The sequence below is a fragment of the Numida meleagris genome, chromosome 5 (assembly GCF_002078875.1).
Source record: "Numida meleagris isolate 19003 breed g44 Domestic line chromosome 5, NumMel1.0, whole genome shotgun sequence".
Taxonomy (NCBI): domain Eukaryota; kingdom Metazoa; phylum Chordata; class Aves; order Galliformes; family Numididae; genus Numida; species Numida meleagris.
Window position 1 is genome coordinate 60,879,892 of NC_034413.1, and position 18,289 is coordinate 60,898,180.

At 42.7% G+C, this 18,289-nt stretch overlaps 1 protein-coding gene across 5 annotated transcripts in view; it reads right to left on the reverse strand.

Annotated features, from left to right (window-relative positions):
• Positions 270-18,289, reverse strand: part of SEMA5B (semaphorin 5B) — a 254,626-nt gene continuing 236,606 nt past the window's right edge. Inside the window, exons 24-26 of one of the 5 annotated variants that reach the window (XM_021397999.1) lie at positions 6,420-6,515; positions 5,889-5,958; positions 5,289-5,431 (exon numbers count right to left, since the gene is read on the reverse strand). In XM_021397999.1, the coding sequence (XP_021253674.1) occupies positions 5,424-5,431; positions 5,889-5,958; positions 6,420-6,515 (174 nt within the window). In that variant the 3' untranslated portion in view covers positions 5,289-5,423. The other 4 variants (XM_021398002.1, XM_021398000.1, XM_021397998.1 and 1 more) reach the window with 4 other exon arrangements.

The following is an 18,289-nucleotide window of genomic DNA, read 5'->3' on the forward strand; positions in this document are numbered from 1 at the left end:
ATAAATGCAGTGGAGCTATAACATCCCGCAGTGAGAGGCCATGATCATCCTTCAATCAGAGCATGTCCCCCCAATTTCTGTAACTCTTTGCAGCACACTGCAGGGGCTGAGGAGCAGCTGCAGCAGCCCCAGCTTGCACTGGCTCCATCCCTTGCTCCCCATGTCCCAACATCTGGCACCTGCACTTGGGCTGAGTTTTGCTCTCCCCTGGCTGGGCGCCTCATGCAGAAAGCAGCTCCCCCACGGCAGGGAAATAACTAACAAGCGTGCCAGGTTGTTCTGTTTTATTTCTGAATTATTCTTTACATTGTACAATATATAAAAATACAGAGTACCCCAAAAAAATTCACAGTGTCTAAAGGCAGTGATTACAGTCTAGGTCACCTTTATACTAAAGTACCATCGAGTTCAATTGCATAGGAAGGGTGATGTGCCTCCACTGCAGAGTCCAGCGACACGCTCCAGGTTTTGCTGTTTTGGGACAAGCCTTCCCATCACATTCCCCCAAGCTCCAGCCCTGTGCCCGCTGTGCCCCCTCCTCCATCGCACGCTTGGCCTCATCTCCTCAATGTCACTCACTCTTCACCCCCCCTCCCTAAGGCCTCTGTGGGAGTGGGGCTGCAGCCTCATGGCATTTACCCATTTTGCAATGGGTTGGTTTCAATGCAAACCAGGCTGGGGATTCTGGAAAGCCAAGTGCTGCTCTTGTACCACCCATCTACCTGCCATGGCAGGACTGGGTTTGCAGCTGAGGCAGAGCAGAAGTAGCCCCAAAGGAGGATTTCAGGGCGGAAGGGCTGAGGCTGGGTGACCCCACAAGGACCTATTCCCTGTGAGGGGGTTTTTAGTTGCTTTTGAAGGCAGTCAGCACCGAAAGCTGTGGGTCTGCTCACCGGGCCCAAACCTGCCATTGCAGCCTTCTCAAGTTTTCTCCTTACAAGCTCAAAGGGAAGAATCCCCCATAGGAGTCCAGTCCCTGCTCAGAAGGGGCACCAGGCACAGGGTGCTGCCCCAGCACCACGGCCTTGTTTGGAGCCCTCTGAAACTAAAAGCCACTGGTTTTCAGGGTTTCTTGACCCTAAATTCTGCATTAAACCTCCTTGTGTCCCTATAAGGCAAGTCTCATAATGCTGATCAATAACTCAGAAAGCAATTGCTAACTTCTTCAACATGGAAGATGACATTGTTCCAGTTCTAGTAGTCGAGATGCTTTACTCTAATGGTACATTATTTGTTACTCCTACTTGCTATTTTAATTTTCTTTGCACAATTACTCCCTACTTATAATTACAAAAACAACAGAGTGATACACATGAGAGATTCAGGAGGCTTATTCAGAAAATATAAGCAGTCACAAGAATCTTTTACTCAGTCACTCTTAACCAGAATGATTTAGGGGAGAATCAGCACTTCTAACTAGAAAAAGTCAATTTTCTTTTCAATTAAAAAAATTATATTTCATTTACCTCAAAAGCGTATTTTGTTACCCCCTAATGGAAAGGACACTAGATTTGTACATTTTTTTTTCCTTCAGTTTGTCTCTGTGGCATTTGAATACCAGCACTGCCTTTCTTATTTTAAGTAAGTTTCCTCTGCAGGCATTTCGCTATATATATATATATATATAGTGTGTATATATTATAAATATATACTGTACCTATCCACCGATAGATGTATACACTATTACAAAAAAAGAGCAAGTTGTTACACAAACTTTACATTTACATTTTATATATATATATCTATATATATAAAACTCTCCCCCCACTACATTTGGTACAAAGAATAAATCGATCTCAGTGGACAGCAATTTCCTCCCCAGGTGGACTCAGCATCAGATTAACACTGGAGGCGTCAAATTATCTGTGTCGGACGTGGACTCCGTTCCTGCTCTCTGCTGATTTCAAAAAACAAGCTCTATCATCTCCTTTTCTACAAGTAAGGCATTAGGAACAGTGGTGGTAGCACACAACACATTCTTCTCCTTCAGTAGCTGTACAGTTCATGTATTTGGGTGTGGAACACCCCATTAAAGGTGTTTCTGCAGACTGGGGGCCATCAGATTTCCACTGTCTTTTGTCCATTGTGTTTCGTGCGCTGTATGCCCGAATCCTACCCCAAGGGTCTGCACGGAACCAATGGCTCCAGACCAATGCCGTGACCGCCCAGGGTCCCCTCTTTTCTTGGAAGTGAAAGAGAGAGCTAGATGGTTTCTTTGGGAAGCAATGCTTCCCAATTAAGTGCATTTCCAGTGTACTTCAAGCTGGATTTAGGAACTCTTAGCAAGTTTAGCATCCAGGAGCAATCCAACCTGCTGCAGATCTGATGATCAAACTGCTGCATTACCTGGACTGCAAGAATATAAAGTATTTGCATCATTAACCTGCCACGCACTAGAGTGCTCATAAAAAAAAATGCAACCCTCACAGTCCTTAAAGAACTGCACCCTCATGCAAACATTAATTGAGTAATAAGTGCTCTGATTTCTCTCTGCTTCTCTCCGTGCCCTCTCCTGGCTTCTGCTTTCTGCTTGAATGGAGCTGACAGACATTTGCTGTGATTGCCCGTGACATGAAAAGGGCTGCATCCACGTGGAGGACTGGTAAGAAGGACCATCTCCATGAAGCAAACACCTCATGCACCACACTCAAAGCATCTGCCCTCCAATAGCCGACAAGATATCCACCTTCTGAGCACAGTGGCAGTAATGACCCATCTTGGTGAGCTGAACATTTAAGTAACTTCAGCTGCTACATGGTGCTTTCTTTGGGGAAAAAAATCCTTGTAAATTATGCTACTTGTTAAGCCAAACATGGAAGAATGCTTAAAGAAAAAAAAAAAGGAAAAATGGAAAACGAAAAAAAAAAAATTGCAAGATTTGACTCACTTGCATCCCCTAAACTCCAGCTGCAATCCCGCGATGTGCACGATGACAGCAGAATGTGTCGGTGCTGAAAGGGACGCTCAAAGGTGGCTTGAGTTTCGCAACAGTGAGCGTGACTATGGGAGCCCGGGTTCTTCTGACTCGCTCCACTGATTCCTGAGGAATCCCAGCCAGGCTGTCCAGTGTCCTAGGCCACGTGCTTGTTGGAATGACTTGCAGTCAGGATTTCCAGTGTTTTGGGGGGAGCAGGCAATTTGGTTCCCTCTCTTTCACCCAGTGAAGCTGGAGCAGAAGTGGGGTGAGCTGCTAAATCAGAAGAACAGCTGCTGGAAATGATGGGCACCACTGAGCCTAAGGCATCCTCGGGGCAGTGCAAATAACCCCATTTCATTACAAATATCCCTACAGCCTTCAATCACTGCAAACTGAAGTTGAAAAAAAAAGTAATTTAAAAATGGGAGGCTTCTTTATTCTTGCCTTCCGGTCAAACAATCGTAACACGGGCTTATAGAGCCACGTTAGCTTTTCCTTACAGGAAAAACAATGCACTTGTATGAGCCTTTCTTCATTTCCTACCGGCTACCTGCACAAAAGAGCAGAACACGCGGCCCCGGCCAGACCTCCAACAAGCAACTGCAAAGGAACAGCACTGAGAAACTGTTGGCTTATGGCAAAATCTGAAAGAAAGCAAAGACAAAGAGAACAGCTGGGGACACAGCCGAGCTGATGGCCATGCGTGGGCATGGCAATCGTCCAGGGTAAAATGCAGACAACAAATCCAAGCTCGGGACCACGTGGAGCTCATGCGCGTTTCGGGGTGTACTTTTATCTCATGCTCGGTATTGCAACATTCTAAAGTCCTTAGCATCAGGAGTTCATTATAAATATTTAGAAACACTGAATGATAACAGTGGTGGACTTGTTCACATTGCTAACACATTTGATGTAATTGTACATTAAGCACCAGCAATAAGTTTCCTTTTTGCCAAACAATTATGTCAGACAAACATCTGGCTGTAGACAACATGGCTTCTGCATTAAACTAATACAGTTCTCATAGACACAGTCACACACATACACAAAATTACATTTCAAGGCTGGATATACTGTTTAATAACGCTGCTGCCCCAATTCACTTCAATAGCTGCAGCAGCAGTTGTTTGTTGGGTTGGTTTTGTTCAGAAAAATTAAGGAAATATTGGCAAACAACGCACATTACTCAGCTGTGTTACTAATTCGTAGAGTACTGACTGGAAGACGCTATAAGAATGTGCAGCAGACTTTCTGGGTCACGTCAGACTATGGAAACATTCCTTACAAAACACTCTCCCCTGCAAAGTCAGAATTATTCACTCTTTGAAAGTAAACGAACTAAAAACCAACAATAAAAGAAGTGTAAAAATTAGCCCAAAGCATGGTGATTTCCCACAAAGAAGGGCACGGCCTCTAATGTTGTCTTTCCTTGCGGACACAATCAGGATCAAAGCTAGAACAAAAAGAATTAACACTGTCTCGGAAACAAAACGAAAGAAAGAAAGAAAAAAAGCCCATGGCTCTTGTGCGGCAATCATCACATATATTTTTTTTTCCAGTGATATAAACATCTTTGTTTGTTAGGCACTCCAAGTTCATGTCTCCGATATTATTCCAACATTTACTTTCCTCAGTATCTCACTGCCTGTATAATTTTCTTTTAATTAAGACTGGAAACATTCTGGAAAGCTTCTTTGGGTAATGCGCTTTATTTACGTGTTGTTTCTCACCAGCTCAATTGCATATTACCAAAGAAGGCGGCAGAGATTATTTCCTGCAGTATGAAAAGATTCTGTCGAAGATACAGGAACATTGCCCTAGAAAGTTCCTTTTTTTTTTTTCTTTTTCTTTTTTTTTGCAGAAACAGTAAAAAAAAAAATCAAAATTAAAAAAGGAAAAGAAAAGGAAAACGTTCTTCAAGTTGTTGGCACGATGGAGTCCTGCTCGGCCTGTTCCATGCGCTGTGTGTCGTCTTGTGCCCTGTTGCTCCCCTGCCCCAGGAGGCCGCCTCCTGTGTCACTCTGCGTGCACTCATGCTGCTGCGTGGTGGCACAGCCACAGCCAGCTCCTTGACATCGGCCTTGGACAGCAATGCTGATCTTCCAGCCATAAACAGTTGCAGTAGTGAGGGCCATCTCCAACCAAACAGCCACAAAAGCTCTGCAGAATGGTCCATACGCATTTTTGTCCTTGTAAGGAGATGTGCTGTTTACAAGAAATACAATTAACCAAAGGAAGAAAAAAAAGACCCTACTGTACAATATTTACATCTAGAGGCTGGGCCAGTATTTGGTCCACAAAATCAATTTAAAAAAATTCATATAGGAAGTGATCTAGTCCTGTAGGATCTGTCCATCATCAGCTGTTGGTAAAGGTCCTTCCAGGGGAGGCCTCGGGCCTGTAGTCATATTTATTCAGTGTACTGGGATAGTAGGTTGTGGTGTACACGTTGGTTTGCTGCAGCGGGTAGAAGTTGGTCCTGTCATCTGGTATCAAGTTGTTCTTGTTAAGTGTCTGTAAAAGAGAAGAGGGAGTGACAGGCATGGCCACAGTGCGGCGCAGTTACTCCTTTCTACCTGCAGACACCTCCCTCTCACCTGCCTTCTTCAGCATGGCCTCTGCTGCAGCCACCACCGCCTTCCCTCCGGCTGGGAGAGTAAGACGGCACCTCCAGGTCACTACGGGGCAGTGTGGGGGGACCACAGCTCCTGCCAGGTCTCCTCATGGGGATCTGTGCTCAGCTACTGCTAGGGCCGCGACCCAGAGCCTTTTCCAGAGACCCACAGTCTCCTGGTGGATGGCGTGTTGTCTGAACGCCAGCGTCACACAGAACCATGCTGGGCCTACACAGAGCTTAATGGTAGCGCTCAACCTAATCTCTTGGAACACGCTGGTGTTACGGCCTGCAGCTCCCTCAAAGCAGCTGCCAAATGGCGGCCTTTTCTCTTTGGAAGAGCAGGTGTGCATTTACCTGATCTCCATCTCCATTGGTAGATATCCAGGTTTGGACCCCCCGATATTAAGTGTGTCACTTCTGTCAGCTACAGTGTAAGTAACAAATCATGGTCACTTTTGGAAAAACTAAAATGACTTAAAATAATTTAACAGCCATGAAACAATTGTTGTCAGCAACAACATACAAATGAGAACCACAAATGCCCCTTTTAACATAAGAATGTAGAGGGGTCTTTTCCCCTCCCCTCTTCCCCCCTTTGATTTTTCCAAGAATTACTGTTACTTTTCACATCAGCATCCCCCCTCTCCCCCAGATTTAAACCCATCGCTATGCCAGGCTTTTCCTATGCACAAGGATAAAATCCCATTTTGAAAGAAGCAACTGTATGAAGCTTTCTCCTTCATCTTTACAATCTACAGCTTTGGCTGAGGTACATTTCTAACAGCTTTCTTTCAATGAACCCCTGGCTTCAATTCCCTGTCTCTGGCCTATAATGGTCCTACGCACACCCTTAACATTTGCCATGCAGTATGGTAGGGAACTCACTGCTTTGATTTGAGGGTCAACACAGGCTTTGTTTGCTACAGCATCCTCGTGATCGAGGCACAGCACATTTAGGGAGGGTATGAGCGCATCTCCTGTCTGGAGCAGAGAGATGGAGAGGTCTGATGAGGCGGCCAGTCCGGGATCTAAAGGCTGTTCTGCTACCCTGATACTTCTGGGGAAACCACTGCACCTCAGTCCCACAAACAGCTCATGCCCAACCCAGCTCAAGCCTCAATTTCTATTTAGTAAAGCAATTTTACTGCATGGGGAGGGGGAGAGGAGGAGGAAGAAAAGAAGATACCTTCTTCTAATCCAATAGCAAACTCACACCTACAGCTACCATGGGAGCTGTGCCTCCCTGTTTTATGTAAGACATAAGGAGGAAAGGCTTTCCTGTGGCAAAAGTACCCTGATGAAGAAGCTGTTTAATTGCTGAATCGCTGAAAAACTTCTTTGGAACTGTGTGTTACATGAAACATCTTGTACGTGGAAACAGGAGGAGACCCAGACTCCTCCTGGTCTGAATGTGATCTTTCCACGCCTGGACCCACAGCACAGCACTTGTAGGAGCTGAAGAGAGAATTTGTACAAGCATGTACAAAATGACAAATACTTTGAAGGAACGAGAATTTCTGCCCTTCAATATGAAAGGAAGAAAAGAAATGTCATGCTTTGCTCCCAGTAACCCAAAGAAATATTAAAATAGTGTAGGCAACAGTCTGCTGCTTTGTGCTGGAGGCTGGCAAACAAGGAAGCCAGTTTCAGTTTTCTGCTGCTTTCTATGCTTCCTTGGGAAATTCAATTAACTTCTCTGTGCTTCAGTGTTTTCTGACCCAGCTTGATAAAAATGATTGAGATCGCCTGCAAAAACTCATTTTGCTAAGTACTGTCACTGAGTCTTTGGGGGAACTGCTCTCTGGCAAGCAAACAAGTGTTCATCCCTGCTGTACATGGTGACTAAGAATTCCTATCAGCATCTATAGCTCAGGATGCCCACTACAGGCAGTGCAACCCAACGGCCACGGACTACCACAGGAGGAGGACAGGCTGATCCCCACTGCCGCACTCCCTGGGCACACCTGAATGCAGTCCTGGACACGTCTGGTTCACTTTTTGGCAGAGTTAAGACTCAAGAGATGTCAGGATTACAACCTCTGAAATTTGAAATTTGGTGGCATCAAAATCCCGACCTGGGATGGCACAAGACATCTTGACCGGAGGACAAAACCTCAGGACTCCACTTTCTTGGCTTTCAACTGGAAAATCTGTGTGAGTTCCAACAAGCCCCACGGTGTTTAAAACCAGTCCCCTACAGCAGACTTAGCATTTAATTAACACTGTTTGCATTTTTTAATCTCTTGTCTTACTTTCATAAAACATTTAATTAGGACAAAACAACTCACAACTTTTCCTTTGCTCTTATTGTTTTCGTTGTTGTTCTTGATGGAGGGCTTATATCTTTGGGAAATACCTTCTGAAAAGGGTTTAAGAGAATTTATAATGCAATTAGCTGCAAGGAATTTGTCTCTGGAAAAACTGCGTAGGCAGTACAGTCCTAAATCAGTGTGATCAATGTGTACTGCCTGCACGTTTCCCCGTGCAAACTTCTTGTCTGTCTCATTTTAATAAATAGGTGATTAGGTTCCCTGGCCCTAGAAATCGCTGGATATTGTGAAGAAGGGAAATGAGGCAGCAGTGAATTATAGAGATGTACACATACTGATGCACACCCTGTGCGAGAAGAGAAGCTCTGCGGTTACATCTCCCTGGGTGGGCTCCTGTGTCATTTCATTCAGAGCTTTAACCCTGGCTCTTGTCCTGCTTGGCCTTACTGCGACAGCGCAGAGATGGCCAACAACTTTCCCTTTGGATGGTATTCCCCCAGCACTATATGGGATTCACCACCAAGGTCAGAGACTCCCAACAACCTGACCTTGCTGGAGTCACTGTGGGATGAAAGTGCTCAGCTGGACCCACAGGTGTTCCCACCCATACCTGTCAGTACCATAGGGAAAGCTGCTTTTGTAGGCAGTAACTAAGCTGACATTCACAGCTGTATTTTAAACACTGCAGAAAATGGATTTCAGGTTCTCATTTTGGTCCCATCATCTCTTCAAAAGAAAGAAGATTCTGGTTGTTGCAAAACTGAGACCAGAACCTGAGCTATTGTGAAAACCAGTGTGTGGTGGTTAGAAAAAAAGGGATCCATTCAATGAACAACTAGAAACTCACCATGCATCAATTGAATATTTTTACCTGCTTCCTTCCTTCCTGGATGAGCCATGCCATCCTGGCATATTTGATATCATTCTTTTTTTTTCTGGTCTATTCACCGCTGACCTCAATTCAAGAACTTTTTAGCAGAAGATACAACACCAGCATGCACTAACAGATCCCAGTGGATTGCTCAAAAGCAGGCTCATCTTCAACTTCTCTCATATGACTAACATGTGAAAAACTTCCTCTAACTTGAGAGCTCTGCCTTGTCAAATTGCGATGTCTTTAGATGAACTAAGATGGATATGGTTTTAAGAGAATGCAAAACACCAGCAGCTTTCTACATTACACGTGATCTGTCAATTAATCAAAAAGTCCAATCTTGTTACCAGTAAATTACATGCCTATGCCAAGCACAACAGAATACTGAGTATTTCAATATTTTCAGAAATGCATAAACAATCAGTTATTACTCTTCCTGCTATATTAGCCACTAGTTAGAACTGAAACGCTCTAACAGAAAAGTTTGTTGCTATCCCCTCACATGCTGCTCTTCCTCTGGAACTCAAACAGTGACATAAACGCACAGGCTGTTTTTCCCAAGGTAAAGCCAAGCATCAGATGTGTTAAACTTGATTGCATTGGGCCATATGCATACATTTAATTTTGTTCAGCTTTTACCATTGATATTTTTAGCCAAAGTCATCATTCATATTTTCCATTTGTTGCTTTTTCTCCAGCAAAGCCTTGCCACGACTCCCCCAAATTCTGCCTCTGCTCCAAAGCATTGAGTCATAATGAATCCACTGACCTACTTGCTTACATTCTCCCAGACATATCAAAATATCATCATGTGTAACAGTATGGGACTTTCAGTACTACTCCCATCCTACAGCTGCATGTACAAGCTGTATAAACATTTCCTACAAGCATAAACAGATCAAATGTTTCAATTTTCAATAAACAATCATGAAAAATTCAAAACTTGACTTAGAAAAGAGATTAAGATCTCTCCATCCCCAATTAAAAGGAATTCCCCGTTGTTTTTAGCAAGCTAACGTGAAAAGGAAGCTTCAAAAAGCATCCGATACACATATAACTGATAGCAGAAAAAAAAGAAAGGCCATCTAGTAAACGTAGTTCCCACTGGGTGATGGGCAATGTCAAGATTTCCTTAATCTTATCACGCAGACCTCAGTGTTTGCGTAGAGCTCCAGATCCTATTTTCTGTTTTGGGCGTGGTGTGGGGGAAGAGTCAGCGGGTTTCCCAAAAGTTGTGTAGGTTTATCACCAATTACACAGCACTGCAGTCCCCACGAAGTCAGTGGTGCAAAGATTTGTTCCCAGCTCAACCGTTTCCCCACTGTCTTCTGCCAAATGGTATTTCAGCTCTTCCCCTTCCTACCCATGACACTTTCCTCTTTACAATGGTAAAAAGAAAGGAAGGAAAAGTTGGGTTACCTTCCCAGACAGCTTCAAATGACTCCATCTAGCTTTTAGCTCCAAGTTTCCATCTTCAAGTTTGTTTGCAATGTTGGATACCCCAGTGTCCAACCCTCCCCTTTTTCTTCCTCACAGAGTGAGCACGGGCACTAAGGAACAAAGGGTCACAATGCCAGTCACTGCTAACCCTCATCATCCAATGTGGACATAGACAAAGGTTGAAAATAAAAGTCAGGGAACCAAACAGAAACTCTGAAGTCAAGCCATTCCTCTTGGCAACATCCAAATCAAGCCCATGTGCATCCTGCATCTGCAGAAATCAGGGACAGAATTCCCACTGAACTCAGTTGCACAATTAGCCCTAAAAGAACTAAAGTAGCGTTTCCAATTTTCCTGAAACAGCATCCAACGTACATCCTGTAGCAACAGTCAGATTGGCCATTACTCCCCCTCATCCCTCAGGAAAATAGAGGCTTAAGGGAATTGTGCAATGATGTAATGAATGCAAGATCCAACATTTAGTTTCTTCTGTGCTCCTTGAAATTTGTTTGTTTCTTGCAGTGAAACCAGAATGAACAAAATGCCTTTTCGATACAGATCAGCCGTTTTATGGAGCTAGCCATGCCTTCTTGTTAAAGGACATTACTTTTTGTGCTCTAGGAACATTAGCCAAATGAATTAGGGTTGCAGAAATATATTAAGAAACATTTCCCACAGCTTGTACATCTCTGGAAGCACCACGGTAGAGATCTCAGAATTATAATTAACCAGTAAATTTGGAAATAATTAGCATAATAATCGCATCTCAACAAAATAAACCATATAACTAAAATAATCTCTTTCGGCAAAATTCAACACCAGGAAAAAAAATGACATCTGGCCCACCCACACGCTCCCTTTCTTCTGATCAACCCGATGCCACGACACCGCTGTGTCTCTCAAGCTATGCATTACAAACAGCTCTGCAAAGATGGAAAGCTGCCAGAAGGACCTTATGAGACCCATGTATTTACTGCAAGCTACGAGCGACTTATAAGAGCGTAATAATCCTTCTGTCGGATCTTTCTTAAAAATTCGCTTAGTGCATTACATTAAACAAACTATTCTACCTGATGTTTTTACAAAATCTCTACGCTGAAGTCAAAGGTAGCATTGGCCAGGGTTTATGTATTGAGCTTTTCCAACAAATTCAACAAGGCTGTTTGCAGGATTACAGGGGAAATGTAGATGCACGGATGAAGAATCTATTTTCTCTACAAGAAGGTATTTCCTTTCAAAAAGAGATATAAAGAAATCCCACTGCGACACTAAACTTACGATTGCATGTTCGTTTGGGATGGAAGCTTACTGTATTTTAGACTGGAAATTCTTTGTTCACTGTTATTGGTAAATAAATTAAGCAGCCCCCAAACGATGGCAGCATCTGTAGATGTGCTCAGATTAACAATGGAACGAACGTTCAATTATAAGAAAATGAATAGCTACAGTTTTCTATAGCTGTTTGAAAATAGCTATTTTATCCTCATACTTGGGAGGAAGGGAGGTTGTATTACTGCCGTTTAAAGCTTATAAAAACCTTCAGAGTTGGCAACATAAAGGACCATTGTCAGAAAGATACTTTGGCACATCTCTGACTTTAAGCGTGGGTACGATGACAGAACGAACTGCGTGTTGTAATAATAAGGCAAAAATGTGTCCCTGCTTAGAGCGAGATCCATGTATTTTTCTTAACAAGGAACTATAGTTTGAAGAGTCAATGGAAGTCTTTCCACTGGCAAGTGCAGGTGTCTAGCTGAGCATGTTATTTACTTCTGGCTTGCCAGCAATTTGGTGGTGGCAACACCTGTGACGTGGTGCTCAGATACAAAAGGGAAATTCAGGGCTGCCCTACAATGCTTCCCAATATAGCTGGTGTACAGGATACAGCAGACATGACCTCAGCTGTGTGGGATGGTGCAATCTGTCTCCTTGCTGCCCTGTTATGCCTCGGTGCACGTGCCTCCCCGCTTACCAGGTCCCTCACATACACAACAGCATCACCATAGAGGTTTATCAGCAGTACTACAGCAACTGCCCTTGGACGTGCTATCAACTCACCAGAGGTACAATCACTGCTTTCTAAAATTACAAGTAAGTTAAGTAGCACACACTGGGTGCAGAAGATCACCTAGAGGAGCCTGGCCATGGTCTCAGAGCTGCTTTTGATGGTCAATGACAAACATAAGTCATGCAGAGCAGCGCCAGCCCGCAGTGCTACACTTAGCCTGAGAATTGCAAAGGTGTAACTGCAGCGGTGCAAGGACAAAAAAAAAAAAAAAAAAAAAGATGCAGTAAAAATAGAAATAAAAGTTAAAACTGAGCCTAATTTGCCATCTGCTAGCTCTATTCAGTCTCTCATAGTCGTACTGCTTTCCAAGTATCTCCCACCCTCTAAACTGCTGCTTTTAGATTATTTTCCTCAAGATTGCTTTGTTTTCTCCCCATGCTGCATCTTACCTTGTTATTTCCTCTCTACACTTATCCCTCTCCAGGTCATTTTCCATTATTTCTATACCAATGGCTGTTTTTTTTGACACACCTCCCAGTTACGTCTCTTCTGCTAGTTTAATTAACACACTGATTGCACCCTCTCCAAGCTCATTAATGAAGATATTAAATAAATCCAAACCTTGTATTTCTGCTTGCAGTGCCCTGAACAACTCCTCCCCATAGCCCCATATGTTCCCATTAACAATTGCCCGATGTTTACAGTCCATTAGCCAAGTCTCAATCTCTGCAGCAGCGTTCCTGCCCAAAACAATTTGTACTTACATGTCACAAGATTATTTCAGACACCTATAGCACACTCTCTACTTTAAGTGTATGGACCAGTGAAGCCACAGTTTTTAACCAGCTGAGAATCTGCCCTTATGCAGCTCAGTCTGGAGCTTTTCTTTCATCTGCTAATGCTGAAACTATGCAAAAAGTGATCGTGTTTGATTTCTTCTCTTCAGCATTATGGTCCCAACTCAGCTGTCAGTTCTACCTAAGCACCTTTCATTTCATCAGAGTATGTGATATGTTGCCTTTCCAACATTAGAGCAGGTTTCAGATATTAACACTGACACAGATTTGTTTCAATGAGTTTCCATCACTGTAACTAAAAGCACAGATGAGTCAATCCCATTTGTTTCTCCTGGTTTCACTCTCTGCTACGGCCTCGACTCTGCCAAATTTTAAAGACCAACTGGGTTTAACACTCCCTTGATATGCTTTGCTGAATGGGGAATGTTGAGGAATATGTTATTGACTGTGCACGTATGCTTATTTGTCTCATCCCCAAATCCAAGTGGTATTTCTCACACAGAGTTACTGAAGCTACTTGTGTGACTTTAGTGCATTGCACTTGGGGAGCTTAAAAATGACTCAATTAGCTGGGAGGAAATTGGCCTGCATTCTTACGGACGCTTTTGTGTTACCTTTGCATTTCATGGTACTGGGAGTTTGCCCAAGGTCCGTGATATTTATAAAGGTAATTGGAGTTGTTCATTAGCTGCTTCTCACAGGCTCTGGGATACAGTCCATCTAGATTCATTCCTCCACAGATTTTCAGTTTTTTCCTTCATTCACATGCTTCGTGCCAAATCTCAGGACGATGTTAGAGCTGACTTAATGAGGAATCCCCTGCCTACAGGAGAATGCAGGCAGAGCTGTGCCTGCTTTCCCTGTGCCAAACCTGTTGTGCGTGTACAAATGACGCACTGGGGGAAGGTGGCAATGGTTGCAGTGTTACTGCAAGCTCCAGTTCTGAACACTGACACAGCTATCTATTTTGTATGTATGCAGCTCCATTTCTTTACAATTCTACCTAAAAATCTATTATTTGCTAGGGGAGATATTCCAGATGAATAGTGAGGCAACTCCTCTCCAAGCATATCACAAAGTTTTCTGGTATTTATTGTTTGTTCAGTATTCTCCTCTGCCTTTACTTTAGCTCCTTGCCTTCATGGCTCCCTTTAAACTCCTTTGCAAACACATAATTATTTCTTCCTCCATATGCTGGAAGCACTGAGGATTTCCCAGTGTGACTGTTGCACGTACCGGTGCCAGCCAAAGTTTTGTGGAGATGAGGAGGGAAGAGGCACTTCAAGTACCTGGACCAAGGGAGAACCATTAATTTTTAGCAAATGGGACTAGGGTGTATGTGAAATATTCCTGTTCTGGCCAGTAGAGGGAAGTCATGTAAGTACACAGCTTTCAGAGCGGTGTGGTTTTGTTATTCCCATTCCTGGGGCTCTTCAGTTAATTCTCCTTCCAGCACAGGTGGGTGGGTAGGGGAGATAGATATCAATCCCTGAGAAATCAGGAAAGGTAAAATTGCAAGAAAAAAAGTTATATCAATTATTAGATCCCTTAGCGTAGCTGGAAAAATTAGATGAACTCTGGAACACACCTGTCCAGGTCTGAAATAGCAGGTCATATGCTCAAAAAGCTGACAGTTTTTTTTTTCCAGCAACATTCCTTGATTCCTTGATCTGACTAAAAAAAAATAATCAAAATCAAACAAAACTTGTCTACCTACAAACCTGTTTTGTTTGTGCCCACGCATCATCACAACTACTGTAACACAGCCCTGAAGAAAGTCAGTGCAAGCATCCAAGATGACTAGTAGAGACTATGAGAAGGCAGAGCACAGACCATGATCCCGACCTGAATGTGAAGCAGATACGCCTGGTCATACAAGGAGGAGAGAAGGCTAAGCCAACACTGGAAAACCTAACAGAATGAATATGAAGCATCTATCCCCAGCATGACTTAAAACTTCTCAATATTGCTGAAAGAGGAAAACAAAAAGTCACCCACAAAGCTAGATTCTCACAAAATGGTAGGCAAAGAGGAGCAAGGCGGATTCTGACCTCCCAGAAAGCAAAAATAGCCCTCTGAATTAATAAACAGTTTTTATGAAGATTGGATGAAGGGGGAACTAATTTCCTTTGGAGGACCACTGGCAGTAGTTGCTTTGCATCCCAGAGGGCACAAGAGCAAGGAAACATTCAGCCTCAAATTGGCAGTTCCCCCTGTTCTTAAATAATATATCTACACAAGGGTGATATCTGTGACATGCACACAGCAGCGTGCTGAGCTGGTCCTGCCTTGGGGTGAGGACACCTCCAAAAGATGCACAGTGCTCCACAGGCACAGCTGTCCCTGGACACCCACACCTCCAGGCACGCTTGACTGCTCAATTTCACTCGACCCAATGATATAAAGAGGAGAAAAGACACTAATAGAATTTGACTGAGATGCACCACTTAATCCTTTTTTCCCCATCAGTAAGCTCTCCTGCTTTCTCTTCCTAGCATGCATTATGCAAATTGAGAGTCCCCTGAAGTGATATTTGCAACTGCAGGATCATACAAGAAAGGACACAATGCTCCTTTGCCAACACAACCCCCTGCCCCTACTATTCTTTTTCAAATAATACCATACTCATGGTAAGTACTAAAAATGTGTACTCTACCATTCAAGCACTTAATGTTCTTAAATGCCACTTTGTTCAGGGGAAATAGTCTTTGTAAGACATGAAATATATTGGAAACAAAATTTATGTTTCAATTTGATTTACTGTATTTGTACATATATGTGTATTTATTCTATTCCAGCTGATTACATCAGTGAAATCTCTCTCTAAAACACCATGCAGCTCAAGCAAATTCTTAAGGGAGGCTGTTGATAACTTATTGGCTATGTTGAGTTTCATCAACTGCTGACTTATGTCTGAACTTTTCAGCCACTTCCTAGGACCTGAATGATGCAAAGTGAAAGGGTCACTGGGTAAAGAAAAAAATCTTTTATCACAGTGCTATCTGTCTATGAGCTATGATCACTACAAATAAATGGGTTAGCCAATTTTAGTTGAAGTAGTAACACACCAAACGAAGCAATAGGACATGGAAGCCCTACGTTTTCCATAGCAGAAAGGAACAAATGTCCTCAGAGACCAAGGCTGACTTAGACAAACATTCCTCTACTGACAGCAGTTAAAGCTCATTTAAACATGAACCATTGACTGCCTCCCTGCTATAAAATAGGTGCGATTTTCAGTGGCAGTGAAAATGACCATCGCCAAGAGAGAGACATTTAAAATCCATACAGGGATCCACTTTCCTATATCCTGAGCTTTACTTTGTGTTGCTATGCTGGAAGTCATGCCAAACACTCAGTCTGTTGTTTTATTCAGAAGGATTCTTCTTCCAAAGACAGAATAGGTTTCTGTTTTGTAACCTTCCACACTGATATTTTATTGCCATGAATTATTCGTGATTAGTAAAGTGTGGATCACAGTGTCTAGAGTCTTTTGATATCTGATCTGCATTCTCATTTGATTCTCAATAGCATTGTTCTCAATTTATTAAAAAATATTCATTCTATTTTCCAGTTTATTTGGAGTTTTAGGAAATCGAGTGAATATTCTGCCATTTCCCGGTAGCTGAGTTTATATTTGATATATAATTTGGGGCAACTACAGGACTCACAGTCCTACCCAGTTTAATGTGCATTTTTCCAGTGTCCTCCCAGAAACTTAAGGCATGAGGCACATAAAACATTTAGTTTCCATTTTCCATTGCCATTTCCTGCAGTCTCACTCAGTATTCACTTCACCTTCCCCCATATATATTTGCTCTTCAACATAAACCACTATTTTGCTTGAGCACAACTTCAGTATTTGACCCCTAGTGTCTGTGAGAGCAGCAGTGATGCCTAGAACAGATGCAGTGTTCAAGTGCTTCCCTAGCTTAGTTGAAGCAACAGTACAGAAAGAGTTTGACTGCATGACTAATGACTAAAGCTATGCTTAAGGAAGGAAGGACAAAGGGAAGTCTGTCCAGGACAATCAAGAAGAAAATCTGCTGAATCATCATCACAACCATCCTGCAAACTTACATTTCTCACTAATCACATCTGGCTTGATCCAAAGGCCGTTGCATTTTGGATTTGGACCAACGTGCAGATGCCTTTGCCTGTCCATATCCCACGTAGAGTAAAAAGTTGGCTCTCTTTTTTGGCAGAGGATTTAGCAATAGGAAGAATTTCAGTCCAAACCTTTTCTTCATGTGTGGCTGCTTGCAGTTCCTAATTCTCAAGGGCCCAACACTGACCCTATGTCCTCCTGCTTTGACTGCAGGATCATCTGGCTTTCCATCAGCACGATGCTAAATAAGCAACTTGCATGAGTAAGACTGACTGGCTGAAGAAAGACATCAAAAGAGAGGATCTTCCCTTTGCTTTGATAGCCATATTTTTAATAATCATTGTGGCAGTACTGGGAGGGTCGTAGATGGTTCTGTAGCCCATCATGCCAAAATGTGAAGAGCAGATAATTTTTATTTCATTATGCTCTTGTTCTGCACAGACTTCAATATTGTCAGAGTGCTGTATGAACTTTAACCAATTAATGAAACATGAACTGCTTATTAGGTGACCCAAAAGTTCTCTCCCTTACAATCTGTGAATAACAAATGAAAATCAACGTGCTGCTGGTAAATGCATATGCATGTAATCTTTTAAGACATCATGGCTAAAATAGCTAATAATAAACCTCGCAGCATTCCTGAGAAACTAAAACAGGAAGGGAAAACCAGCCAGCAAAAATAACACATTCTTCTGCAAAACACTGCCTAGGCAAGTTAGCGTCAGCGAAATGATCAATAGGTCACCATTATGTATGATATTTACATCTGATCTGCATTACTGCATTGCTAGGCTGAAATGCCCAACAAGGCTCAGATCAGCTAGCACTTTCTTCATTAAAATCTGCCTTCATAAAAAATTCACCTTGATTTATGAGTCTGCCTTCAGAGCTATACATTTGAATGCAACATTGCCAAACCTTCCACTGTGTTCACCTGCTGGTTGGAGAGCAGAGATATTTCAAGAAGAAAATAAACTAAAGATGGTTGCAGAAGGCTTAGTATTATCAAAGAATGGGAATAATAGGCTTTTGCATATGCTCAGCCTTCTGCTACCGTCATATCACTGTGTATTATCACTTTTTGTTACTGAAAAATAGTCTGCACGCTATGTTTTTCCTTAATCATGGGTATATTAACTTCTTCATGCACACACACACACGTGCACATGCAAAAATCTACAATTCTTTTGCTTTCATCAACTAAATACTGTTTGTGGATTTTTTTTTTTTTTTTTTGCCATCTGCTGTGTAGAAACTT